Here is a 27,404-nt window from a genome sequence, read left to right as displayed (position 1 = left end):
ATGGATCTGGTGGCCGGCTGGGCTGTGCCTGTGCCGGGCTGGTGGCCCTGGCCCTGCTGCTGGTGGCCCAGCGCCTCGGGCTCCTCTATCGCCTGTTCCACAAGGTCTGGGGACATTGGGGACAGGGGGGACAGGGGGGGGACACCAGGGATGTTGGGGACATTGGGATGTTGGGGACATTGGGATGGTGGGGACATTGGGGACATTGGGGACATTGGGGACACTGGGGATGGGGAAGACTGGGGAGATATTGAGGTGGGGGGCATTGGGGACATTGGGGACTTGAGAGAGACAGATGGGACATTGGGGACAGGGCAGCACTGGGGGGACACTGGGGACATTGGGGGTTGGGAGGACATTGGGGATGGGGGACACCACAGGGACATTGGGGACACTGGGTGCATTGGGGACAGCAGGGACATTGGGACAGGTGGGACACTGGGGGGACATTGGGGATGGGGGGACACTGTGGGATGTTGGGGACAGGTGGGGTGGGGGACACTGGGGACAGGTGGCACCGGTGTCACTGGTGGGACATTGGGGACAGGTGGCACTGGTGTCACAGGTGAGACATTGGGGACAAGGGATGGGGGACGGTGGGACAGGTGGGACGTTGGGGACAGGTGGGATGAGGGACACTGGGACAGGTGGCGCTGGTGTCACTGGTGAGACAGGTGGCGCATTGGGGACAGGTGGGATGGGGGACACTGGGGACCGGTGGGATGGGGGACACTGGGGACAGGTGGCACTGGTGGTACCAGTGGGACGGGTGGGACACAGGTGACACGGGCACAGGTGGGACAGGTAGGACAGGTGGGGCAAAGGTGACACAGGCACAGTTGGCACAGGTGGGATGGGGGACATTGGGGACAGGTGTGATGGAGGACAGGTGGCACCAGTGTCACTGGTGGGACAGGTGGGACAAAGGTGACACGGGCACAGGTGGCACCAATGGGACAGGTGGGACAAAAGTGACACAGGCATAGGTGTCACTGGTGGGACAGGTGAGACAAGGTGACGCGGGCACAGGTGGCACGAGTGGGACGGGTGGGACAAAGGTGGCACAGGCACAGGGGGGATGGGTGGGACAAAGGTGACACGGGCACAGGTGGCATGAGTGGGACAGGTGGGATGGTGGACAGGTAGGACAAAGGCGACACGGGCACAGGTGGCACCAGTGGGATGGTGGGACAAAGGCGACACGCACAGATGGGATGGGTGGGACAAAGGTGACATGCGCACAGGTGGGACAGGTAGGACAAAGGTGAAACGGTGTCCCCGTGTCCCCGCTGTCCCCCCAGGTGGACACGGCGAGTCCCCGGCACGGCGGGGAGCTGGTGGCCGAGGTGCTGCGCGCCCACGGCGTTCCGGTCCTGTTCACGCTGCCCGGGGGCCACATCTCGCCCGTGCTGGTGGCCTGCGAGAAGATCGGCATCCGCGTGGTGGACACGCCGGCACGAGGCCACCGCCGTCTTCGCCGCCGACGCCGTGTCGCGGCTCTCGGGTCAGACCCGGGGGTGTGGGGGTGGCGTTGTCACTGTTGTCACCTTTGTCACTGTTTGTCACCGTTTGTCATTGTGTGCCATTGTTTGTCACTGTTTGTCACCCTTTGTCACTCTTTGTCAGTGTTTGTCACCCTTTGTGACCCTTTGTCATTGTTTGTCATTGTTTGTCACCCTTTGTCACCCTTGTCATTGTGTGTCATGGTTTGTCACCCTTTGTCAGCCTTTGTCATGTTTGTCATTGTTTGTCACACTTTGTCACCTTTGTCAGCCTTTGTCATTGTTTGTCGCCCTTTGTCGCCCTTTGTCACCCTTTGTCACCCTTTGTCATTGTTCGTCACCTCTTTGTCGCCCTTTGTTACCCTTTGTCACCCTTTGTCATTGTTTGTCACCATTTGTCACTGTTTGTCATTGTTATCACTGCTTATAACTGTTGTCACCCTTTGTCGTTGTGTGTCATGGTTTGTCATCCTTTGTCACCGTTTGTCCTTGTTTGTCACTATTTGTCACCCTCTGTCAGTGTTTGTCATTGTTTGTCACTGTTTGTCACCCTTTGTCATAGCTTGTCATTGTCACCCTTTGTCACCCTTTGTCATCCTTTGTCACCGTTTATCACTGTTTGTCACCATTTGTCACCATTTGTCCCCAAGGGATGGAGGTGGCCTCGTGGCCGACATCTCCAGGTGGCTTTTTTGGGTTCCACTTTGAAGCCCTCTTTGATGCCACCTTGGTGCCATCTTGGTGCCACTTTGGTCACATCTTGGTGACACCTTGGCGTCACCTTGGCGCCATCTTGGTGACACCTTGGGCACCACCTTGGCGCCATGTTGGAGCTACCTTGGTGCCACCCTGGCACCATCTTCGGTGACATTTTGAGCCACCTTGGTGCCATCTTTATGTCACCTTGGCGCCATCTTGGTGGCCACTTTTGGTAGCATCTTGGTGACACCTTGGAACCACCTTGATGCCACTTGGTGACACCTTGATGTCACCTTGGTGCCACTTTGGAGCCATCTTGGTGCCATTTTGGAGCCACCTTGGCGCCATCTTGATGTCACCTTGATGCCACTTTGGAAACCACTTTGGTGCCATCTTGGTGCCACTTTGGTGCAATTTGGCGACACCTTGGTGCCATCTTGGCGCCATCTTGGTGACACTTTGGTGCCATCTTGGTGACACCTTGGTGCAATTGGCGACACCTTGGTGCCATCTTGGCGCCATCTTTGGTACCACTTTGGCACCATCTTGGTGGCACTTTGGAACCACCTTGGTGCCACCTTGTTTCCCCCACCGCCGCCCCTTTCCCACGGTGTCCCCTCTGTCCCCCCAGGCCGCATCGGCGTCGCCGCCGTCACCGCGGGCCCCGGTGTCACCAACCGCGGTGACAGCCGTCAAGAACGCCCAGATGGCCGAGTCCCCCTGCTGCCTGCTGGGCGGTGCTGCTGCCTCCCTGCAAAAGGTGGGAACATCCCAAAATCCCAAACCCTTCCCAAACGGAGTTTTTGGGATTTTTTGTCGGTTTTCCAAATTGCCGATGCCGTTCCCGAGCCCGTTCCCAAATTCCCAGTGCCCATTCCCAGTGCCCATTCCCAAATTCCAGTGCCCATTCCCAAATTCCCAATGCCCATTCCCAAATTCCAGTGCCCATTCCCATTATTCCCAGTGACCATTCCCAAATTCCAATGCCTATTCCCATTATTCCAATGACATTCCCAAATTCCCAGTGCCCATTCTCCATTAATTCCCCTTAATTCCCTGTAATTCCCCATTAATTTAATTTTAATTCCCAAATTCCTGATACCATTCCCAAATTCCCAGTGCCCATTCCTATTAATTCCCCTTAATTCGCCATTAATTCTCCATTAGTTTAATTCTCAAATTCCCAATGCCCATTCCCAAATTCTTGGTGCCATTCCTGATTAATGCCCCATTAATTCCCCATTAATTAAGGTCTAATTCCCCATTAGTTGCCCATTAATTCCCTGTTAATTCCCCATTAATTCTCCATTAATTCTCCATTAATTACCCATAAATTCCCATTAATTAAACTCTAATTCTCCTGTAATTCCCATTAATTAAGCTCTAATTCCCCGTTAATCCCCCATAAACTCCCCATTAAAAACTCTAATCCCCATTAATCCTCCATTAATTCCCCCTTGATTCCCCATTAATGCCCCATTAATCCCCCATTATTGCCCTATTAATTCCCTGTGAATCCCCCTTTAATCCCCCCCTTAATTCCCCATTAATTAAACTCTAATCCCCATTAATCCCCCATTAATCCCCCATTAATTCTCCATTAATCCCATTAATTTAACTTTAATTCCCTATTAGTCCCCATTAATTCCCTTTAATTCCCCTTTAATTCTCTATTAATTGAACTCTAATCCCCCATTAATCCCCATTAATTCCCATTAGTTACCATTAATTCCCCATTAATTCCCCATTGAGTAACTTTAATCCCCCATTAATCCCCATTAATTCCTCTTTAATTCCCCATAAATCCCCCATTAATCTCCCCTTAATTCCCGTTAATTCCCATTAATCCTCAATGAATCCCATATTAATTCCCCAGTTAATTCCTCATTAATTTAACTCTAATCCCCCAGTTAATCCCCTAATTCATCCCCATTAATCCCCCATTAATCCCCCATTAATCCCCCATTAATTCCCCATTTATCCCCCATTAATCCCCTCGTTAATTCCCCATTAATATAAACTCGAATCCCCCCATTAATCCCCCATTAATACCCCTTTAATCCCCCATTAATGCCCCCTTTAATTCCCAATTAAGTTAATCTTTAATCCCCCGTTAATTCCCCATTAATTAAACTCTAATTCCCCATTAATTCCCCATCAATCCCCCGTTAATCCCCCATTAATTCCCTGTCAATCCCCCATTAATCCCCATCAATCCCCCATTAATCCCCCATTAATTATATCCCTTAATTAATTATCTCCCAGGGCCGGGGCGCTCTCCAGGACATCCCTCAGCTCCCTCTGTTCCCGGACCCTGTGTAAATCGGTGCTGTCGGTTGCGCGCGTGCGCGACATCGTCCCCCACGCTGCGCCGCGCCATCGCCACCGCGACGGGCGGCACGCCCGGTGAGCAGCCGCGGGTACCGGGATGGGGATCCCAAAAATCAACAAAAAATCCCAAAATTTATGGGATGGGGATCCCAAAATTACTGGGATGGGGGATCTGGGAGGTGGAGTCCCAAAATTTCACTGGGATGGGATCCCAAAATTTTCTGGGATGGGGATTCCAAAATCAGCCCCAGGATGGGGAATTTGGGGAGCTGGAATCCCAAAATTCACCGGATGGAGATCCCAGATTTTATGGGATGGGGTCCCAAAATCAGCCCCAGGGATGGGGAATTTACTGGGATGGAGATCCCAGAATTTTACTGGGATTGGTTCCCAAAATTTACCAGAATGGGGATCCCAAATTTATGGGATGGGGATCTCAAAATCAACCCTGGAATTGCAAAATTTTCCTGGGATTGGGATCCTAAATCAGATCCAGGATCTCAAAATTACCTGGATGGGGATCCCCAAAATTTACTGGGATGAGGGATTTGGGGGGTGGGGTCCCCACGCTGCGCCACGCCATCGCCACTGCCACGGGCGGCACGCCCGGTGAGAGCCGCGGGTACCAGGAATGGGGGATCTAAAAATTTACAAAAAATCCCAAAATTTATGGGGTGGGGAGCCAAAATTAGACCCAGGGTGGGGAATTTGGGGGGTGGAATACCAAAATTTACTGGGATGGAGATCCCAAAATTTATGGGATGGGGATCTCAAAATTTACGGGGATGGGAATCCCAAAATTTTAATGGGATGGGGATCCCAAAATCAGCCAGGGTGGGGGAATTTAGGGGATAGGGATCCCAAAATTTGGGGGGTGGAAGTCCCAAAATTTAACAAAAAAAATCCCCAAAAACCAAGAATGGGGGCTAGGGTCCCAAAATTTACCGGGACGGGGATCCCAAAATCAGATCCGGGGGTGGGGGATTTGGGGGGTGGGTTCCCAAAATTTACTGGGATGGGAATTTGGGGGGTGGGGGTCCCCACGCTGCGCCGCGCCATCACCACCGCCACGGGCGGCACGCCCGGTGAGGAGCGCGGGGTACCGGGATGGGGGATCCCAAAATTTATGGGATGGGGGATCCCAAAATCAGCCCCAGGGTGGGGAATTTGGGATGGGAGGAATCCCAAAATTTCCCTGGGATTGGGATCCTAAAATCAGATCCGGGATCCCAAAATTTACTGGGATGGGGATCCCAAAATCAAACTCGGGGTGGGGAATTTGGGGAGGTGGAATCCCAAAATTTACTGAGATGGGAATCCCAAAATTTACTGGGATGGTGATCTCAAAGTTTACTGGGATGGGAATCCTGAAATTTATGGGGTGGGGATCCCCAGGATGGGGGATTTGGGGGAGTGGGGTCCCAAAATTTAACAAAAAAATCCCAAATACCTGGGTATGGGGGGTGGAATACCAAAATTTACTGGGATTGGGATCCCAAAATCAGCCCTGGAATCACAAAAGTTCCCTGGGATTGGATCCTAAAATCACATCCAGAATCCCAAAATTTATGGGATGGGGATCCGAAAATCAGCCCTGGAATCGCAAAGTTCCCTGGATTGGGATCCTAAAATCAGATCCAGAATCCCAAAATTTACTGGGATGGGGATCCCCAAATCAGCCCCAGAATTGCAAAATTTCCCTGGGACTGGGATCCTAAAATCAGATCTGGGATCCCAAAATTTCCCTGGGGTTTGGGGTCCTAAATCAGATCTGGAATCCCAAAATTTACTGGGATGGGTATCCCAAAATTTTCTGGGATTGGGATCCCAAAATCAGCCCCAGGATGGGGAATTCGGGGGATGGAATCCCAAAATTTACCGGGATGGGAATCCCAGAATTTATGGGATGGGGTCCCAAAAATCAGCCCCAGGATGGGGAATTTAGGGGGGTGGGGTCCCAAAATTTACCGGGATGGGAATCCCAAAATCTTCTGGGATGGGGAACCCAAAATTTATGGGATGGGGATCCCAAAATCAGCCCCAGGGTGGGGAATTTGGAATGGGAGGAATCCCAAAATTTTCCATGGGATTGGGATCCTAAAATCAGATCTGGGATCCCAAAATTTTCCTGAGATTGGGATCCCGAAATCAAACTTGGAATCACAAATTTTGGGGGTTTTTGGGGTCCTGCTGTGGGATTTTGGGGCTCAATCCCTGGTTGGGATTTTGGGGTGATCCCCGTGGGTTTGGGGTTTTTGTGGTTTTTTTTTTTTTTAATTTGGGTTGGCTCAGGAGGGTTTTGGGGTTTTTTTTTGGGTTTTTTTTTTTGACTTTTTGGTTTTTTTGGGGTTTTTTTGGGTTTTTTGGGGTTCTGCTGTGGGATTTTGGGGCTCTATCCCTGGGTCGGGATTTTGGGTGATCCCCCGTGAGTTTGGTGTTTTTTGGGGTTTTTTTTTTTGAATTTTGGGATCGGCTCAGGAGGGTTTTGGGGTTGGTTTTTTTGGGATTTTTGGGTTTTTTTGGGGTTTTTTTTGGGGGTTTTTTTGGGTCCTGCTGTGGGATTTGTGGGGCTCAATCCCCAGGTTGGGATTTTGGGGTGACCCCCGTGGGTTTGGGTTTTTTGGAGTTTTTTTTTTTTGGAATTTGGGATCGGCTCTGGAGGGTTTTGGGGTCGATTTTGGGGATTTTTTTGGGTTATTTTGGGTTTTTTTTGAGGTTTTTGTTTTTTTGGGGGGGGATTTTTTTGGGTCCTGCTGTGGGATTTTGGGGCTCAATCCCCAGCTGGGTTTTGGGGTGACCCCCCTGGGTTTGGGGCTGGAATTTTGTGATCATCTCAGGAGGGTTTTGGGGTGTTGGGGATCAGAGTTTGGGAACAAATTTGGGGCCGGTTGTGGAATTTTTTTGGGTTTTTTTTTTTGTTTTTTTTGGTTTGTTTTGGGGTTTTTTTGGGGTGTCTGGGGCTGGAATTTTGGGATCATTTGGGATTTGGGGTGACCCTCCCATAGATTTGGGGATTTTGGAGCGGGATTGGGAATTTTGGGTTTTTTGGGATGTTTGGGGATGGAATTTTGGGCTCATTTTGGGTTTTTTGGGGTGTCCTGGGGACAAATTTGTGGCCGATTTTTTTGGGGTTTTTTGTGGTTTTTGGGGTCCTACTTTGGGATTTTGGGGCTCAACCCCCTGGTTGGGATTTGGGGTGACCCTGCAGGATTTGGGGTTTTTGGGGTTCCCCTGGATCGAGGTTTGGCATCAGGGTTTTAGGGTCGGTTTTTTTTGGGGTTTTTCAGTTTTTTGGGGTTTTTTTGGGTTTTTTTGGGGTCCTGCTGTGGGATTTTGGGGCTCAATCCCCCAGTTGGGATTTTAGGGTGACCCCCATGGTTTTGGGAGTTTTTGGAGTGTCCAGGGCTGGAATTTTGGGATCTTTTGGCTTTTTTGGGGTGTTTGGGGATCAGGGTTTGGGAACAAATTTGGGACTGGTTGTGGAATTTTTTGGGGGTGATTTTTTTGGGTTTTTGGGGGTTTTTTGGGTTTTTTGGGGTTTTTTCTGGTTTTTTTGGGGTGTCTGGGGCTGGAATTTTGGGATCATTTGGGATTTGGGGTGACCCTCTCACAGATTAGGAGATTTTGGGGCAGGATTGGGAATTTTGGGGTTTTTGGGATGTTTGGGGATGGAATTTTGGGCTCATTTGGGGTTTTTTGGGTTGTCTGGGATCAAGGGTTTGGGGACAAATTTGGGGCTTTTTTTGGGGGTTTTTTGGGTCCTGCTGTGGGATTTGGGGCTCAATCCCTGGGTTGGGATTTTGGGGTGACCCCCGTGGGTTTGGGGTATTTGGGGTGTCTGGGGCTGGAATTTTGGGATCAGCTCAGGAGGTTTTTGGGCCGTTTTGGGGGATTTTTGGGGTTTTTTTTGGGGGGGATTTTTTGGGATTTTTTTGATCCTGCTGTGGGATTTTGGGGCTCAATCCCGTGGTTGGGATTTTGGGGGTGACCCCCGTGGGATTTGGGGTTTTTGGGGTTCCCCTGGAATCGAGGTTAGGGATCAGGGTTTTGGGGTCCATTTTGGGATTTTTTGGGGGGATTTTTTTTGGTTTTTTGGGGTCCTACTTTGGGATTTTGGGGCTCAATCCCCTGGTTGGGATTTTGGGTGACCCCGTGGGATTTGGGATTTTTTGGGACTTCTTTTGGAATTTTAGGATCAGTTCTGGAGGCTTTTGGGGTTTTTGGGGGGTTTTTTGGGTTTCTTTGGGTTTTTTTTTGGTGTCCTGCTGTGGGATTTTGGAGCTCAATCCCCTGGTTGGGATTTTGGGGTGACCCCTGTGGTTTGGGGTTTTTGGTGGTGTCTGGGGCTGGAATTTTGGGATCAACTCAGTATGGGTTTGGGGTCCATTTTTGGGAATTTTTTTGGGGTTTTTTTTGGTTTTTTGGGGATTTTTTTTGATCCTGCTGTGGGATTTGGGGTCTCCAACCCCAGCTGGAATTTTGGGGTGACCCCCGTGGGATTTGTTGTTTTCTGGGGTGCCCCCAGGCCCCGTGTTCGTGGAGCTGCCCATCGATGTCCTGTACCCTTTCCACGTGGTGCAGAAGGAGCTCGGGGCTCCAAACCCCCCGGGGGCTGCGGGGGAAGCTCGTCCAGTGGTGAGAAACACCCAAAAAAAACCCTAAAAAAAACTTCCTTAAACACCCCAAAAACATCCAAAAACCATCCCTAAACACCCCAAAAATACCCTAAAATAACCCCCAAAACACCCCAAAAACCATCCAAAATAACCTTAAAAACCATCTCCTAAACCACCCAAAAACCATCCCAAAACACCCCAAAAACACCCTAAAATAACCCCCAAATACACCCCAAATACACTAAAAATACACCACAAAATGCCCAAAAAATAATCTCCAAAACCATCCCACAAACACCCTAAAAATCCCCCAAAAACACCCCAAAAACACCCCAAAATACACCACAAATACACCCCAAAAATGTCCTAAAATAATCCCCAAAACACCCCAAAACCCCCCAAAAATCCCAGAAACTATCCCTAAACCATCCCAAAAACACCCCAAAACCACCCCAAATACACCCTAAAATACACCCCAAAAACCATCCCAAAACACCCTAAAAAATCCCCAAAGCCATCCTAAATACACCCAAAAAATACCCTAAAATAACCCCCAAAAAACCCCCAAAACACCCCAAAATTAACCTGAAAACCACCCCAAAACCACCCGAAAAATGCCCTAAAATAACCCCCAGAAACATCCCAAATGCACCCCAAAAACATCCCAAAACCGCCCCAAAAATGCCCCAAAATAACCCCCAAAACACCCCAAAACCCCCCCAAAAATCCCAGAAACCATCCCTAAACCACCCCAAAAACACCCTAAAAAATCCCCCAAAACATCCCAAATACACCCTAAAAACACCCCCAAAACACCCCAAAACCATCCCAAAACACCCCAAAAACACCCTAAAATAACCCCAAAACACCCCAAAAATCATCCCTGAACCACCCCCAAAACACCCTAAAAAAACCCTCAAAAACATCCCAAATGCACCCTAAAATACACCCCAAAAACCATCCCTAAACCACCCCAAAAACACCCTAAAAAATCCCCCAAAACCACCCCCAAATACACCCTAAAATAATCCCAAAAACACCCCAAAAACCCCTAAAAATCCCCAAAAACATCCCAAATGCACCCCAAAAACCATCCCAAAATAACCCCAAAACCACCCCAAGCACACCCAAAATGCCCTAAAAAAATCCCATAAAACCCCCACAAAAACCCCAAATAAAACCCTCGAAAAATTCGGAAAAAATTGAAAAAAACCCCAAAAATCCCCCAAAAGCCCCATAAACTTCTCAGTTGCACCCCAAAAACCCCAACCCCAAACCCCCATAAAAACCCCAAACCCCAAAAACCCAAACCTCAAAAAACCCAAACCCCAAAACCCCAAAAAACCCCATAAAAACCCCACAAAAATCCCAACTAAAACCCTCAAAAAAATTGAAAAAAATTTTAAAAAACCCCAAAAAATCCCATAAAATCCCAAAAATCCCAAACCCAAACTCCATAAAACCCCAAACCCCACAAAACCCCAAAAAACCATAAAAACCCCAAAAACTCAAAAAAACCCACAAAAACCCCATGAAAACCTCACAAAAAATCCCAACTAAAACCCTCCAAAAAATTGAAAAAAATTGGAAAAATCCCCAAACCCCAAAAACCCCAAACCCCATAAAAACCCAAAACCCCACAAAAACCCCAAACCCCACAAAAACCTCAAACCCCATAAAAACCCCACAAAAATCCCAACTAAAACCCTCAAAAAAATTGAAAAAAATTTGGAAAAAAATCCAAAAAATCCCCAAAAAATCCCCATAAAAACCCCAAAACCCAAAACCCCATAAAAACCCCAAACCCCAAAAAAACCCCAAATCCCAAAACCCCCAAAAATCCCATAAAAACCCCATAAAAACCCCAACTAAAACCCTCAAAAAAATTGAAAAAAAATTGAAAAAAAACCAAAAAATCCCCAAAAAATCCCCATAAAAACCCCACAAAAACCCCAACTAAAACCCTCAAAAAAATTGAAAAAAAATTTTTAAAAAACCCCAAAAATCCCCAAAAAACCCCATAAAAACCCCAAACCCCCAAATCCCATAAACTCCAAATCCCATAAAAACCTCAAACCCCAAAAATCCCAAAACCCCAAAACCCCATAAAAATCCCAAAACCCCCAAACCCCAAAACCCCATAAAAACCCCAAAACCCCACAAAAACCCCACAGGTACCTGGACAATTATTTATGGGATTTGTTCACCGGCACCTGGGAGCTCCAGGACCTGACCCCATAAAAACCCCAAAACCCAAAAACCCCAAACCTCAAAAACCCCAAACCCCATAAAAACCCAAAACTCCAAAAAATCCCAAATCCCAAAAACCCCACAAAACCCCCAATTAAAACCCTCGAAATCCCAAAAACCCCAAAAAACCAAAAAAAAACCCCCATAAAATCCCAAAAACCCCAAACCTCAAAAACCCCAAAACCCCATAAAAACCCCATAAAAACCTCACTAAAATCCCAACTAAAACCCTCGAAAAAATTGAAAAAAAAATTGGAAAAAAACCCAAAAAATCAAAAAAAATCCCAAAAAATCTCGTAAAATCCTAAAAACCCCAAACCCCAAAAAACCCCCAAAACCCCATAAAAACCCCAAAAACTCAAAAACCCCCAAAACCCCACAAAACCCCACAAAAATCCCAACTAAAACCCTCAAAAAAATTGAAAAAAATTGGGGAAAAAAATCCAAAAAATCCCCAAAAAACCCCATAAAATCCCAAAACCCCACAAAACCCAAAACCCCATAAAAACCCCAAATCCCATTAAAAACCCCAAACCCCATAAAAACCCCAAACCCATAAAAACCCCACAAAAACCCCACAGGTACCTGGGACAATTATTTATGGGATTTGTTCGCGGGCGCGCTGGGAGCTCCGGGACCCGACCCCGCTGCCCCTGAGCGTCCCCAAAGCCACCCCGGAACAGGTGCGACCCCAAAACCCCAAAAACCCCCAAAACCCCAAAACCCCAAAAACCCCAACCTGGATTTAGGGGATTTATGGGATTTATGGGATTTATGGGGTTGAATTTTGGGGGTTTTTATGGGTTTTTTTGGGTTGGTTGTTTTGGTTTTTTTTTTTAATGGAGTTTTTGTGGGGTTTTTGTGGGTTTCGGGGTTTGGGATTTTTTGGGGTTTGGGTTTTTTTAAGGTTTTTTGGGTTTGGGGTTTTTTGTGGGGTTTGGATTTCTGAGGAATTTTTTAGGGGATTTTTGCGGTTGGGTTTTGGTTTTGTAGGGGAATTTTGTGGGGGTTTGGGACTTTTTGTGGGGTTTGGGATTTGTGGGGTTTTGGGATTTTTATGGGTTTTTTGGGGTTTTTGGGATTTTTTATGGGGTTTGGGATTTCTGTGAATTTTTTAGGGGATTTTTGGGATTGGGTTTCAGTTTTTTTTTAAGGGGATTTTGTGGTTTTTTTGTGGGGTTTTGGGGTTTTTGGGGTTTGGGATTTGTGGGGTTTTGATGGGTTTTGGGGTTTGGGTTTTTTTGGGGTTTTTTGTGGGTTTGGGATTTCTGAGGATTTTTTAGGGGATTTTGTGGGGTTGGGTTTTGGTTTTTTTTAAGGGGATTTTGTGGGGGTTTTGTGGGGTTTGGGGTTGTTGGGGTTTTTAGGGGTTTTTGGGGTTTTTGGGGTTTTTGTGAGGTTTGGGATTTGTGGAGTTTTTGGGGTGGGATTAAGGGGTTTTATGGGGTTTTTATGGGGTTTTTGGTTTGGTTTTTAAAGGGGATTATGGGATGGATTTGTGGGGTTTTTGTAGGGTTTGGGGTTTTTGGGGTGACCCGACCCTGCTGCCCCTGAGCGTCCCCAAAGCCACCCTGGAACAGGTGCGACTCCAAAACCCCAAAAATCCCAAAACCTGGATTTAGGGGATTTATGGGATTTTTTATGAGGTTTTTGGGGGATTTTTTAGTGTGGTTTTTAGGGGATTTTTAGGTTTTGGGAGTTTTTTTTTTAATGGGGTTTTTGTGGGGTTGTTTTGGGGTTTTGGGGTTTTGGGATTTTTGGGATTTGGGTTTTTTGGGGTTTTGGGGGTTTTGGGGTTTGGGGGTTTTTGTGGGGTTTGAGGTTTTTGCGGGTTTTTTTGTGGGTTTTTTGGGGTTGGTTTTTGAATTTTTGGGGTTTTTTTAAGGGGGATTTGTGAGGTTTTGGGGTTTTTGGGATTTTTTGGGGGTTTTGGGGTTTTGGGTTTTTTTGGGGGTATTTGTGGGGTTTAGGATTTCTGAGGAATTTTTAGGGGATTTTTGGGGTTGGGTTTCGGTTTTTTTAAGGGGATTTTGTGGGGTTTGGTGTTTTGGGGTTTTTGAGGTTTGGGGTTTTGGGGGTTTTTATGGGGTTTGGGTTTTTGGGATTTTGGGGATTTTTTGGGGTTTGGGTTTTTAGGATTTTTTGGGTTTCGGGGTTTTTGTGGAGTTTGGGGGTTTGGAGTTTTTGGGGTTTGGGGTTTTTTTTGGGTTTGGGGTTTTTGGGGTTTGGAGTTCTTGAGTTTTTGGTGTTTTTATGGGGTTTGGGTTTTTTAGGGTTTTTGGGGTTCTTGGGGTTTTGGAGTTTTTTTGGGTTTTGGGGTTTTTTGTGAGGTTTGGGGTTTGGGGTTTTGGGGTGGGATTAAGGGGTTTTATGGGGTTTTTATGGGGTTTTTGGTTTGGTTTTTTTCAGGGGATTATGGGATGGGTTTGTGGGGTTTTTGTGGGGTTTGGGGTTTTTGTGGGGTTTGGGGTTTTTGGGATTTTTTTGTGAGTTTTTTGGGTTGGTTTTAGGGTTGGGTTTTGGGTTTTTAGGAGGATTTTGTGGGGTTTTGGGGGTTTTTTGTGGGGTTTGGGATTTGTTTGGTTTTGGGGTTTTTTTGCGGATTTTTTTGGGTTTGGGGTTTTTGTGGGGTTTGGGATTTGTGAGGTTTTTGGGGTTTTTCTCTGTGTTTCATCCCGGGTTAATCTGGGCTGGTTTGGGGTTAATCCTGACTCTTGGTGGTTAATCCCGGGTTTAATCCCAGCTCTTGGGGGTTAATCCTGGTTTAACCCTGGGTTAATCCCGACTCTCTGTGGTTAATCCCGGGTTTAATCCCAGGTCCAGCTCTGCTCAGAGCTGTTAAGCCGGGCTCAGCGGCCGCTGGTGCTCGTGGGGAGCCAGGCCCTGCTGCCCCCAACGCCGGCGGAGGAGCTGCGGTGAGCCGGACTGGGATGGACTGGGATGGACTGGGAGGGACTGGGAGGGACTGGGATGGACTGGGATGGACTGGGATGGATTGGGAGTGACTGGGATGAACTGGGATGGACTGGGATGGACTGGGATGGACTGGGAGGGAACTGGGATGGACTGGGATGGACTGGGAGGGACTGGGATGGACTGGGAGTGGGATAATGGGGACTGGGAGGGACTGGGAATGACTGGGAGGGACTGGGATGGACTGGGAGGGACTGGGATGGACTGGGATGAACTGAGGTGAACTGGGAGGGACTGGGGTCCCAAATCAGCCATTTTTGGGTCCAAACTGATCCAATTTGGGTCCAAACTTGATTCAGGCCCCAAACTGGGCCATTTTCGGGGCCAAATGGAACCAGTTTGGGCGCGAACCGAGCCAGTTTGGGATCTGGATTGAAGCGGTTTTGGGCCCCCAGTTGAGCCACTTTAGGGCCAAATGGAACCAGTTTGAGGCCAAACCGAGCCAGTTTGGGGCTGAACCGAGCCGGTTTGGGGCCTAGATTGAGCTGGTTTGGGGCCTAGATTGAACCGGTTTGGGGGCCAAACTGAGCCATTTTTGGGTCCAAACGGAGCCAGTTCAGGTCTCAAACTGGGCCACTTTTAGAGCCAAATGGAACCAGTTTGAGACCAAACCGAGCCAGTTTGGGATCTGGATTGAACCATTTTTGGGTCCAAATGGAACTGGTTCAGGTCCCAAACTGGGCCATTTTTAGGCCCAAGTGGAACCAGTTTGGGATCTGGATTGAACCGGTTTGAGGGCCAAACTGAACCAGTTCAGGTCCCAAATTGGGTCATTTTTAGAGCCCAATGGAGCCAGTTTGGGTCCAAACTGAGCCAGTTTGGGGCTGAACCGAGCCAGTTTGGGATCTGGATTGAATCGGTTTTGGGCCCGAACTGGGCCAGTTCAGGCCTCAAACTGGGCCATTTTTGGGGCCAAATGGAACCAGTTTGGGGCCAAACCGAGCCAGTTCAAGTCCCAAACTGAGCCATTTTTGGAACCAAACCGAGCCAGTTTGGGGCTGAACCGAGCCAGTTTGGGGCCTGGATTGAATCTGTTTGGGGACCAAACTGAGCCAGTTCAGGCCCCAAATTGGGTCATTTTTGGGTCCAAATGGAGCCAGTTTGGGGCTGAACTGAACCAGTTTGGGTCTGGATTGAGCCATTTTTGGGTCCAAATGGAGCTGGTTCGGGTCCCAAACTGGGCCATTTTTAGGCCCAAGTGGAACCAGTTTGGGATCTGGATTGAATCGGTTTTGGGGCCAAACTGGGCCAGTTCAGGCCTCAAACTGGGCCATTTTTGGGGCCAAATGGAACCAGTTTGAGGCCAAACCGAGCCAGTTCAGGTCCTAAACGGAACCATTTTTGGGACTAAACCGTGCCAGTTTGGGACCTGGATTGAACCGGTTTGGGGGCCAAACTGAGCCAGTTCAGGTCCCAAATTGGGTCATTTTTGGGGCCAAATGGAGCCAGTTTGGGGCTGAACTGAACCAGTTTGGGGTCTGGATTGAGCCATTTTTGGGTCCAAATGGAGCTGGTTCAGGTCCCAAACCGGGCCATTTTTGAGGCCAAATGGAACCAGTTTGGGGCCAAACCGTGCCAGTTTGGGATCCGGATTGAACTGGTTTTGGGGCCAAACTGGGCCAGTTCAGGCCTCAAACTGGACCAGTTTGGAATCTGGATTGAACCGGTTTTGGGGCCAAGTGGAGCCATTTTTGGGTCTAAACTGAGCCAGTTCAGGTCTCAAACTGGGCCATTTTTAGAGCCCAATGGAACCAGTTTGGGACCAAACCGAGCTACTTTGGGATCTGGATTGAACCGGTTTGAGGGCCAAACTGAACCAGTTTGGGGCTGAACCGAACCAGTTTGTGTCCAATCCTGTGCCATTAGTGACTTTGTCCCCTCTGTGTCCCCTGGTGTCCCCTGGTGTCCCCAGCTCGGCCCTGCTGTCCCTGGGTGTCCCCTGCTACCTGGGCGGCGCCGCCCGCGGGCTGCTGCCACCCGAGTGTCCCCTGCTGCTGCGGCACGGCCGGCGCGAGGCGCTGCGCCAGGCCGACCTCGTGCTGCTGGCAGGTAAAAAATGTCCCCACGTGTCACCAAGTGTCACCAGAGTGTCATCAGAGTGTCACCAGGGGGGTGGCAGTGTCCAGAGTGTTCCCAAAGTGTCCTGAAGTCTCCCCAGAGTGTCCCCAAGGGGAGGTGGTAGTGCCCAAGGTGTCCCCAAAATGTCCCTAAAATGTCCCCAGAGTGTGCCCAAAGTGTCCCCAAGTGTCACCAGAGTGTCACCAGGGAAGTGGCAGTGCCCAAAGTGTCCCCAAAGTGTCCCCAAGTGGGAGTGACCATTCCCAAAATGTCCCTAAAATGTTCCCAGAGTGTGCCCAAAGTGTCCCCAAGGGGGTGGCAGTGCTCAAAGTGTCCCCAAAGTGTCCCCAACGGGGTGGCAGTGTCCAGAATTTCACTGAAGTGTCCCCAAGGGGGGGAAGCAGTGCCCAAAGTGTCCCCAAAATGTCCCTAAAATGTCCCCAAAATGTCCCCAAGGGAGGGTGGCAGTACCCAAAATGTCCCCAGATTGTCTCCAAAGTGTCCCCAAAATGTCTCCAAGGGGGTGGCAGTGCCCAGAGTGTCCCCAAGGGGCTGGCAGTGCCCAGAGTGTCCCCAAAATGTCCCTAAAATGTCCCTAGAGTGTGCCCAAAGTGTCCCCAAGGAGAGTGACCGTTCCCAAAATGTCCCCAGATTGTCTCCAAACTGTCCCCAGAATGTCCGCAAGGGAGTGGCAGTGCCAAAGTGTCCCCAGAGTGTCCCCAGAGTGTCCCTAAAATATCCCCAGAGTGTGCCCAAAGTGTCCCCAAGGCGGGGGTGGCAGTGCCCAAAGTGTCCCCAAAGTGTCCCCAAGGAGAGTGACCGTTCCCAAAATGTCCCTAAAATGTCTCCAGAGTGTGCCCGAAGTGTCCCCAAGCGGGGGTGGCAGTGCTCAAAGTGTCCCCAAAGTGTCCCCAAGGGGGTGGCAGTGTCCAAAATTTCACTGAAGTGTCTCCAAGGGGGGAAAGCAGTGCCCAAAGTGTCCCCAAAATGTCCCTAAAATGTCCCCAAAATGCCCCCAAGGGAGGGTGGCAGTACCCAAAATGTCCCCAGATTGTCCCCAGACTGTCCCCAAAATGTCTCCAAGGGGCTGGCAGTGCCCAGAGTGTCCCCAAAATGTCCCTAAAATATCCCCAGAGTGTGCCCAAAGTGTCCCCAAGTGGGAGTGGCAGTGCCCAAACTGTCCCCATAGTGTCCCCAAGGGGAGGTGGCAGTGCCAAAGTGTCCCCAAAATGTCCCCGCTCCACTTTGGGGCCAATTGAGGACATTTCTGCACCTGGACCGCACCATTTTTTCCTGGCGCTGCCACCTCCCCCCTGGTGACACGGTGCCACCCCCTGATGTCCCCCTGTCCCCTCCTGACCCCCCTGGGTGTCCCCTCCTCCCCCCCAGGCACCGTCTGCGATTTCCGCCTGTCCTACGGGCGCCTCTTCGGCCGCGGCGCCGCCGTGGTGGCCGTGAACCGCGACCGGGCGCAGCTGCTGCGCAACGCCGACGTCTTCTGGAAACCGCGGCTGGCCGTGCAGGGTGAGCGGGAAAAATGAAATTTTGGGGTGAAAAATTGGGATTTTGGGGTCAAAATGTGGAAATTTTGGGTCAAAATGTGGAAATTTGGGGTTGAAATGAGGAAATTTTGGCAAATTTTTGGTCAAACCGCGGCTGCTGCGGAATTCTGACATCTCCTGGAAATAGTGACTGGGCGTGCAGGGTGAAGGGGGAAAAGATGAAATTTTGGGGTGAAAAATTGGGATTTTGGGGGTTAAAATGGAGAAATTTTGGCAATTTTTGGATATTTTTTGGCAATTTTTTGGCAATTTCTGGTTAAAGTCGTGGCTGCTGCGAAGTTCCGATGTCATCTAGAAACCACGACTGGCTGGGCTGGGTGAGGGGAATAATTGGGGTTTGGAGTGAGAAATTGGGGTTTTGGGGTCGCAAATTGGGATTTTGGGGTCAAAATGAGGAAAATTGGGGTCAAGATACAGAAATTTTGGGTCAAAATAAGTTAATTTGGGGTTCAAATGAGGAAATTCTGGCGATTATTTGTGAAATCGCAGCTGCTGCGGAATTCCGACGTCTTCTGGAAACCGCGGCTGTGTTGGGACTTTGGGGACACAAGTTGGGATTTTAGGGTCAAAAATTGTGATTTTTGGGGCCAAAATGTGGAAATTTGGGGCCAAGATGAGGAAATTTGGGATCAAAATGAGGAAATTTTGGCGATTTTTGGTCAAACCGTGGCTGCTGCGGAATTCTGACGTCTTCTGGAAACCGTGGCAGTGTTGGGGCTTTGGGGACACAAGTTGGGGTTTTGGGTTGAATAATTGGGATTTTAGGGTCAAAAATTGGGGTTTTGGGGTCGAAATGTGAAAATTTGGTCTTGAAATGAGGAAATTTTGGCGATTTTTTGGTCAAACCGTGGCTGCTGCGGAACATCGACGTCTTCTGGAAACCGCGGCTGTGTTGGGGCAGTGGGGACACAAGTTGGGGTTTTGGGGTCACAAATTGGGATTTTAGGGTCGAAAATTGGGATTTTGGGGTCAAAATGTGGAAATTTGGGGTTGAAATGTGGAAATTTGGAGTTAAACCCAGGAAATTTGGGGTTAAAATGTTCAAATTTTGGGTCAAAATGGAGAAGTTTGGGGTCAAACTGCGATGGCATTTTGGGATTACACCCCAGGTGACACTTTGGGATCCCCCAGGTGACGCTTTGGGGTCCCAGGTGACATTTTGAGGACCCCAGATGACATTTTGGGGTTCCAGGTGACACTTTGGGCTCCTAGCTGACACTTTGGGATCCCCCAGGTGACATTTGGTGAACCCAGGTGACATTTTTGGTGACCCCAGGTGACATTTTGGTGACTGCAGGTGACACCTTGGGGTCCCAGGTCCCATTTTGGTGACCCCAGGTGACACCTTGGGGACCCAGGTGACGTTTTTTGTATCCCAAGGTGACATTTTGGTGTTCTCAGGTGACACTCTGGGATCCCAGGTGACATTTTGGGATTTCTGGTGACACTTTGGGATCCCCCAGGTGACATTTTGGGATCTCAGGTGACACTTTGGGATTCCCCAGGTGACATTTGGTGACCCCAGGTGACATTTTTGGTGACCCCAGGTGACACTTTGGGGTCCCAGGTGACATTTTTTGTATCCCAAGGCGACATTTTGGTGTCCCCAGGTGACATTTGGGGTCCCTGGTGACATTTTGGTCCCCCAGGTGACATTTTGGGATCCCGGGTGACACTTTGGGGTCCCAGGTGACATTTTGGGATCTCTGGTGACACTTTGGGATTCCCCAGGTGACATTTGGTGACCTCAGGTGACATTTTTGTGTCCCCAGGTCACACTGTGGTGTCCCCAGGTGACACTTTGGGGTCTCAGGTGACATTGTTTGTGTCCCCAGGTGACCCTGCCTCCTTTGTCCTGGATCTTGCCCGGGCCCTGCAGGGATTCGCCGCCCCCAAGGAGTGGCTGGAGCGGCTCCGGGAGAGCGACAGCGACAGGGACAGACAGATCCGGTGACATGGGGACACTGGGGACATGGGGACACTGGGGACACTGGGGACACTGGGGACATGGGGACAGAGAGCGACAGCGACAGGGACAGACAGATCCGGTGACATGGGGTGACTACAGGAACATTGGGGACACTGGGGACATTGGCGACATTGGGGACATTGGCGACCATTGGGGACATTGGGGACATTGGGGTGACATGGGGACAGAGAGCGACAGCAAGAGGGAGAGACAGATTGGTGACATGGGATGACACGGGGGCATTGGGGACACTGGTGACATGGGGACATTGGGGATGGAGGGCGACAGGGACAGGGAGCGGCAGATGTGGTGACATGGGGTGACAATGGGGACACTGGAGACATGGGGACATTGGGGACACTGGGGACACTGGGGACACTGGGACGTGGGGACAGAGAGCAACAGGGACAGGGAGTGGCAGATCCGGTGACACTGGGGTGACGGTGGGGACATTGGGGACAGGAATGGGCACATGGGGACATTGGGGACACTGGGGACATAGGGACACTGGGGTGACATGGGGACAGAGAGCGACAGCGACAGGGAGAGACAGATCCAGTGACAATGGGGACACTGGGGTGACAATAGGGACACTGGGGACAGGGATGGGGAGAGACAGATCCAGTGACATGGGGACACTGGGGACAGGAATGGGGACATGGGGACACTGGGGACATGGGGACATTGGAGATGGAGGGCGACAGGCACAGGGAGAGGCAGATCCGGTGACACTGAGGACATGGGGACACTGGGGACATGGGGACATGGGGACACTGGGGACAGGGTGGGGACAAGGAAGGGCCCAGCGAGGAGCCCTGGGGGGATCCCGTTCCCAATTTTGGGGCCACCACCAAATTCCCCTCTGGGACTTTTGGGATCTCACCCCCTCATTTGGGACTTTTGGGATTTTTGGGGTCAGACTCCCCTCATTTGGGATATTTGGGGTCTGTCCCCCTTCATTTGGGATTTTTGGGGTCTCATCCCCCTGATTTGGATATTTTTGGGGTCAGACCCCCCTCATTTGGGATTTTTGGGGTCTCATCCCCCTCATTTGGATATTTTTGGGGTCAGACCCCCCTCATTTGGGATTTTTTGGATCTGTCCCCCCAGATCCAAGACCTTCTTGTGCCCTCTGTGCCACCTGAACCCGCTGCTGCAGGCCCTGGACCGGGGTTGGGGATTTTTGGGGATATTTGGGATATTTTTGGGGTCTGTCCCCCCCTCATTTAGGATTTTTGGGGTCAGACCTCCCTCATTTGGGATTTTTGGGATTTTTGGGGTCTGTCCCCCAGATCCAAGGCCGTGGTGCCCCCCCCTGTGCCACCTGAACCCGCTGCTGCTGCTGCAGGCCCTGGGCCAGGATTTGGGATTTTGGGGATTTTTTGGGATATTTGGGATATTTTTGGGGTCAGACCCTGCTCATTTGGGATTTTTGGGGTCTCACCCCCCTCATTTGGGATTTTTGGGATCTGTCCCCCAGATCCAAGGCCTTGGTGCCCCCCCTGTGCCTCCTGAACCTGCTACTGCTGCTGCAGGCCCTGGAGCAGGGTTTGGGATTTTGGGGATATTTGGGATATTTTGGATATTTTTGGGGTCTCACCCCCCCGCATTTGGGATTTTTGGGATTTTTGGGATCTGTCCCTCAGGGCCAAGGCCTTGGTGCCCCCCCCGTGCCACCTGAACCCGCTGCTGCTGCTGCAGGCCCTGGGCCAGAATTTGGGGATTTTTTTTGATTTTTGGCATATTTGGGATATTTTTGGGGTCTGTCCCCCCCCTCATTTGGGACTTTTGGGATCTCACCCCCCCTCATTTGGGATTTTTGGGATCTGTCCCCCCAGATCCAAGGCCTTGGTGCCCCCCCTGTGCCACCTGAACCCGCTGCTGCTGCTGCAGGCCCTGGGCCAGAATTTGGGGATTTTTTTTGATTTTTGGCATATTTGGGATATTTTTGGGGTCTGTCCCCCCCTCATTTGGGATTTTTGGGATCTGTCCCCTCAGGGCCAAGGCCTTGGTGTCCCCCCCCTGTGCCACCTGAACCCGCTGCTGCTGCTGCAGGCCCTGGACTGGGATTTGGGATTGTGGGGATTTTTTGGGATATTTGGGATGTTTTTGGGGTCAGACCCTGCTCATTTGGGATATTTGGGATCTGTCCCTCAGGGCCAAGGCCTTGGTGCCCCCCCCGTGCCACCTGAACCCGCTGCTGCTGCTGCAGGCCCTGGAGCAGCTCCTGCCCCCCCAGAGCCTCTTGGTGGCCGACGGCGGCGACTTCGTGGGCACGGCCGCGTACGTCCTGCGGCCACGGCGGCCACTGGCCTGGCTGGACCCGGGTACGGCCACCGGGGGGGGGACACACGGGGACAGGGTGGGGACACGTGGGGACAGCATGGGGACATGGTCACACCCTGTGGGGACAGCCTGGAGACACCCAGGGACAGCTTGGGGACACAGCCACATCCTGTGGGGACACACGGGGACACACAGGGACAGCTTGGGGACACGTGGGGACAGTGTGGGGACATGGCCACACCCCGCAGGGACAGCCTGGGTACACGTGGAGACAGCCTGGGGACACAGCCACACGCTGTGGGGACACATAGGGGCAGCTAGGGGACACACGGGGACAGTGTGGGGACAGTGTGGGGACAGCATGGGGACATGGCCACACCCTGCAGGGACACACAGGGACACCCAGGGACAGTGTGGGGACATGTGGGGACAGCCAGGGACAGCTTGGGGACATGGCCACACCCTGCAGGGACACACGGGGACACACAGGGACACCTAGGGGACATGGCCACACCCTGCAGGGACACACGGGGACACACAGGGACACACAGGGACAGCTTGGGGACACGGCCACACCTTGCAGGGACACATGGGGACAGTGTGGGGACAGCCAGGGACAGCCTGGGGACATGGCCACACCCTACAGGGACACACAGGGACACACAGGGACAGCCTGGGGACACGGCCACACCCTGCAGGGACACACTGGGACAACCTGGGACAGCTTGGGGACATGGCCACATCCTGTGGGGACACACGGGGACACACAGGGGCAGTTCGGGGACACACAGGGACACACAGTGACAGCTTGGGGACACACGGGGACAGTGTGGGGACAGCCAGGGACAGCTTGGGGACACAACCACCCCCTGTGGGGACAGCTTGGGGACAATGTGGGGACACAGCCACATCCTGCAGGGACAGCTTGGGGACATGGCCGTCCCCAGGGCAGGGACAGCGTGGGGACACGTGGGGACAGCTCAGGGACGTGCGGGGACACGGCTGGTGTGGTGGCACTGATGTCCCCTCTGTCTCCAGTGATGATAGCACTCTGATGTCCCCTCTGTCCCCAGTGTGGTGGCACTGATGTCCCCTGTGTCCCTGCTATCCCCTCAGGTCCCTTTCACACTGATGTCCCCTGTGTCCCCAGTGTGGTGACACTCTGATGTCCCCTGTGTCCCTGCTATCCCCTCAGGTCCCTTTCACACTGATGTCCCCTGTGTCCCCAGTGTGGTGACACTCTGATGTCCCCTGTGTCCCTGGTGCTGTCACTGTCATGGTGGCACTGATATCCCCTGTGTCCCCTCAGGTCCCTTTGGCACTGATGTCCCCTCTGTCCCCTCTGTCCCCAGTGATGGTGGCACTCTGATGTCGCCTCTGTCCGTTCTGTCCCCTCTGTCCCCAGTGGTGGTGGCACTAATGTCCCCTGTGTCGCCTCAGGTCCCTTTGGCACTGATATCCCCTCTGTCCCCTCTGTCCCCAGTGATGGTGGCACTGATGTCCCCTCTGTCCCTGGTGTTGTCACTGTGATGGTGGCACTCTGATGTCCCCTCTGTCCGTTCTGTCCCCTGTGTCCCCAGTGATGGTGGCACTGATGTCCCTCTGTCCCCTCAGGTCCCTTTGGCACGCTGGGCGTGGGCGGAGGATTCGCGCTCGGGGCCAAACTCTGCCGGCCCGAGGCTGAGGTGACACCGTGGGGACACTGGGGGGACATGGGGACACTGGGGGGGACATGGGGACACTGGGGGGGACACTGGGGAGACACTGGGGACATTGGGGGCAGGGGGATGTGGGGGGGTATGGGGACATGGGAACATTGGGGACCTTGGGGGGACATTGGGGACACTGAGGACATGGCGACGTTGAGGGTGACATGGGGATATTGGGGACATTGAGGGGACAATGGGGACATTGGGGACAGGGGGGATGTGGGGGGGTATGGGGACATTTGGGACATTGGTGAGGGAGACACTGATGTGGGGACATTGGGGACACTGGGGACATTGGGGACATTGAGACCATTGGGGGGACGTTGGGGACAGAGGGGACACTGGGGGGACATTGGGGACATGGGGGGCAGGGGGGACACTGGGGACATTGGGGACGTTGGGGACATTGTGGGGGGACACTGAGGACATTGGGAACACGGTGAGGGCCGGAGGGTCCCCAGGGCCACCCTGTGGGGACCTTTGGTGACATTTGGGGACGCCAGGTGTGGGTCCTGTACGGGGACGGCTCGCTGGGCTTCAGCCTGATGGAGTTCGACACCTTCGTGCGCCACAAGGTCATTGTCACTGTCACCTGTCACCGTTATTGTCACTGTCATTGTCACCGTTATTGTCACCATTATTGTCACCGTCACTGTGTGTCACTGTCATTGTCTGTCATTGTCACTGTCATTGTCATTGTCACTGTCACTGTCACTGTGTGTCACTGTCACTGTTATTGTCACTCTGTGTCATTGTTACTGCTACTGTCATTGTCACCTGTCACTGTCACTGTCATTGTGTCACTGTCATTGTCACTGTCATTGTCATTGTCACCGTTATTGTCACTCTGTGTCACTGTCACTGTGTGTCACTGTCGTTGTCACCATTATTGTCACCGTTATTGTCATTGTTACCTGTCCCTGTCATTGTCACCAGGCACTGTCATTGTCATTGTCGCTGTCACTGTCACTGTGTGTCACTGTCACTGTTACCGTTATTGTCACTGTGTGTCATTGTCACTGCCACTGTCATTGTCACCATCACTGTCATTGTCACCGTCACTGTCATTGTCACTGTCATTGTCGCTGTGTGTCATTGTCACTGTCACTGTCATTGTCACTGTCATGTGTCCCCCATGTCCCTACTGTCCCTGTCTCCTGTGTCACCCCTCTGTCCCTGTCCTTGTCCATGTCCAAGTGTCACCCTCCTGTCTCTGTCCCTGTCCCTGTCCCTGTCCATGTCCCTGTCCCGTGTCACCCGTGTCCCTGTCCCTGTGTCACCCCCCATCCCTGTCCCTGTCCCTGTCCCATCCCTATCCCTGTCCCTGTGTCACCCTCTGTCCCTGTCCCTGTCCCTGTGTCACCCTCTGTCCCTGTCCCTGTCCCTGTCCCTGTCCCTGTCCATGTCCCTGTCCCCTGTGTCACCCCCTTGTCCCTGTGTCACCCCCTGTCCCTGTCTCTGTCCTTGTCCCTGTGTCACCCCCCGTCCCAGTCCCTGTCCCTGTCCCATCCCTATCCCTGTCCCTGTGTCACCCTCTGTCCCTATCCCTGTCCCTCTCGCTGTCCCTGTGTCACCCCTCTGTCCCTGTCCCTGTCCCCTGTGACACCCATGTCCCTGTCCCTGTCCCTGTGTCACCCCCCTGTCCCTGTGTCACCCGTGTCCCTGTGTCACCCATGTCCCCTGTCCCAGGTCCCGGTGATCGCGCTGGTTGGGAACGACGCCGGCTGGACCCAGATCAGCCGCGAGCAGCTCCCCCTGCTGGGCAGCGCCGTGGGCTGCAGGCTGAGCTACAGCGGTGAGTGACCACTGACCACTGACCAACTGACCACTGACCACTGAGTGACCACTGAGTGACCCCTGACCAACTGACCCCTGAGTGACCCCTGAGTGACCACTGCCCCACAGTGACCATTGAGGGCACACTGAGCACAGCAGCTCCCCCTGCTGGGCAGCGCCGTGGGCCGCAGGCTGAGCTACAACAGTGAGTGACCACTGAGTGGCCAACTGACCAACTGACCACTGAGTGACCACTGACCACTGACCACTGACCAGTGAGTGACCAATGAGTGACCACTGAGTGACCATTGCCCCACAGTGAGCATTGAGGGCACACTGAGCACAGCAGCTCCCCCTGCTGGGCAGCGCTGTGGGCTGCAGGCTGAGCTACAGCGGTGAGTGACCACTGAGTGACCACCGACCACTGACCAACTGACCCCTGAGTGACCACTGAGTGAGCATTGAGGTCACATTGAGCACAGCAGCTCCCCCTGCTGGGCAGCACCGTGGGCTGCAGGCTGAGCTACAGTGGTGAGTGACCACTGACCAACTGACCAACTGACCACTGAGTGACCCCTGAGTGACCACTGACCCACAGTGAGCATTGAGGGCACACTGAGCACAGCAGCTCCCCCTGCTGGGCAGCGCCGTGGGCTGCAGGCTGAGCTACAGCGGTGAGTGACCAACTGACCACTGACCAACTGACCATTGAGTGACCAGTGAGTGACCTCTGAGTGACCACTGAGTGACCAATGACCAACTGACCAACTGACCAGCTGACCCCTGAGTGACCCCTGAGTGGCCACTGAGTGACCCCTGAGTGACCCTTGCCCCACAGTGAGCATTGAGTGACCACTGAGTGACTGCTGACCAATTGACCACTGACCACTGAGTGACTGAGTGACCACTGAGTGACCACTGCCCCACAGTGACCACTGAGTGACCACTGAGTGACCAGTGACTGCTGACCACTGGCAGTGACTGATGGGACCCTGGTGGTGACAGTGCCACCTTCATTGTCCCCATGGTGACAATGTCACCTTCAGTAGTGACAATGCCACCCCCATGACGGTGACAATGCCACCTCCAGACGTGAAAATGTCACGCCCGGGTGACAGTGCCAGCTCTCTGTCCCCGTGGTGACAATGTCACCTTCAACAGTGACAGTGCCACCTCCGTGTTGATGACAATGCCATTCCCAGAAGTGACAGTGCCACCTCTCTGTCCTCATGGTGACAATGCCGCCCCTGTGCTGGTGACAGTGCCACACCCATGAGGGTGACAATGTCACCTGTGTGTCCCCCTGGTGACAATGCCATCCCCTGGTGACAATGCCACCCCCTGGTGGCAGTGCCGCCCCCGTGTTGGTGACAATGCCACCCCCGTGTGTCCCCAGATTACCACGCGGTGGCGGCGGCGCTGGGAGGCCGAGGCTTCGTCCTGGACAGCGCTGGGGACACCGGAGGGGACACCGGGGACGTTGGGGACATCGAGGACAGGGTGCTGGCCGTGCTGAGGGCGGCGCAGGCCGAGTGTCACCAAGGCCACCCCGTCCTCGTCAACGCCCTGCTGGGACCCAGCGACTTCCGGGAGGGATCCGTGTCTGTCTGAGTGTCCCCAGGTGTCCCCAGGTGCCACCAAGGGTCACCAGAGTGTCACTGAGTGTCCCCAGG

General features: G+C 52.2%; 1 protein-coding gene across 1 annotated transcript; it reads left to right on the top strand.

Moving 5' to 3' along the window:
* ILVBL (ilvB acetolactate synthase like) lies at positions 1-27,404 on the top strand. The gene is given in 22 exon segments (XM_033083849.1): positions 1-13; positions 16-104; positions 1,302-1,451; positions 1,453-1,504; positions 2,833-2,879; positions 2,881-2,961; positions 4,467-4,508; positions 4,510-4,560; positions 4,562-4,607; positions 9,058-9,127; positions 9,129-9,167; positions 11,323-11,379; positions 12,039-12,081; positions 14,216-14,313; positions 16,284-16,420; positions 17,819-17,953; positions 19,827-19,941; positions 22,118-22,287; positions 23,861-23,931; positions 24,459-24,530; positions 25,645-25,750; positions 27,128-27,404. Coding segments are annotated over 22 exon segments (1,899 nt in total). The 3' UTR covers positions 27,343-27,404.

Source organism: Catharus ustulatus, chromosome 33 (genome assembly GCF_009819885.2).
Source record: "Catharus ustulatus isolate bCatUst1 chromosome 33, bCatUst1.pri.v2, whole genome shotgun sequence".
Taxonomy (NCBI): Eukaryota; Metazoa; Chordata; class Aves; order Passeriformes; family Turdidae; genus Catharus; species Catharus ustulatus.
The sequence above is the reverse complement of the archived record's forward strand: the minus strand, read 5'-3'. Positions and strand labels throughout refer to the sequence as shown.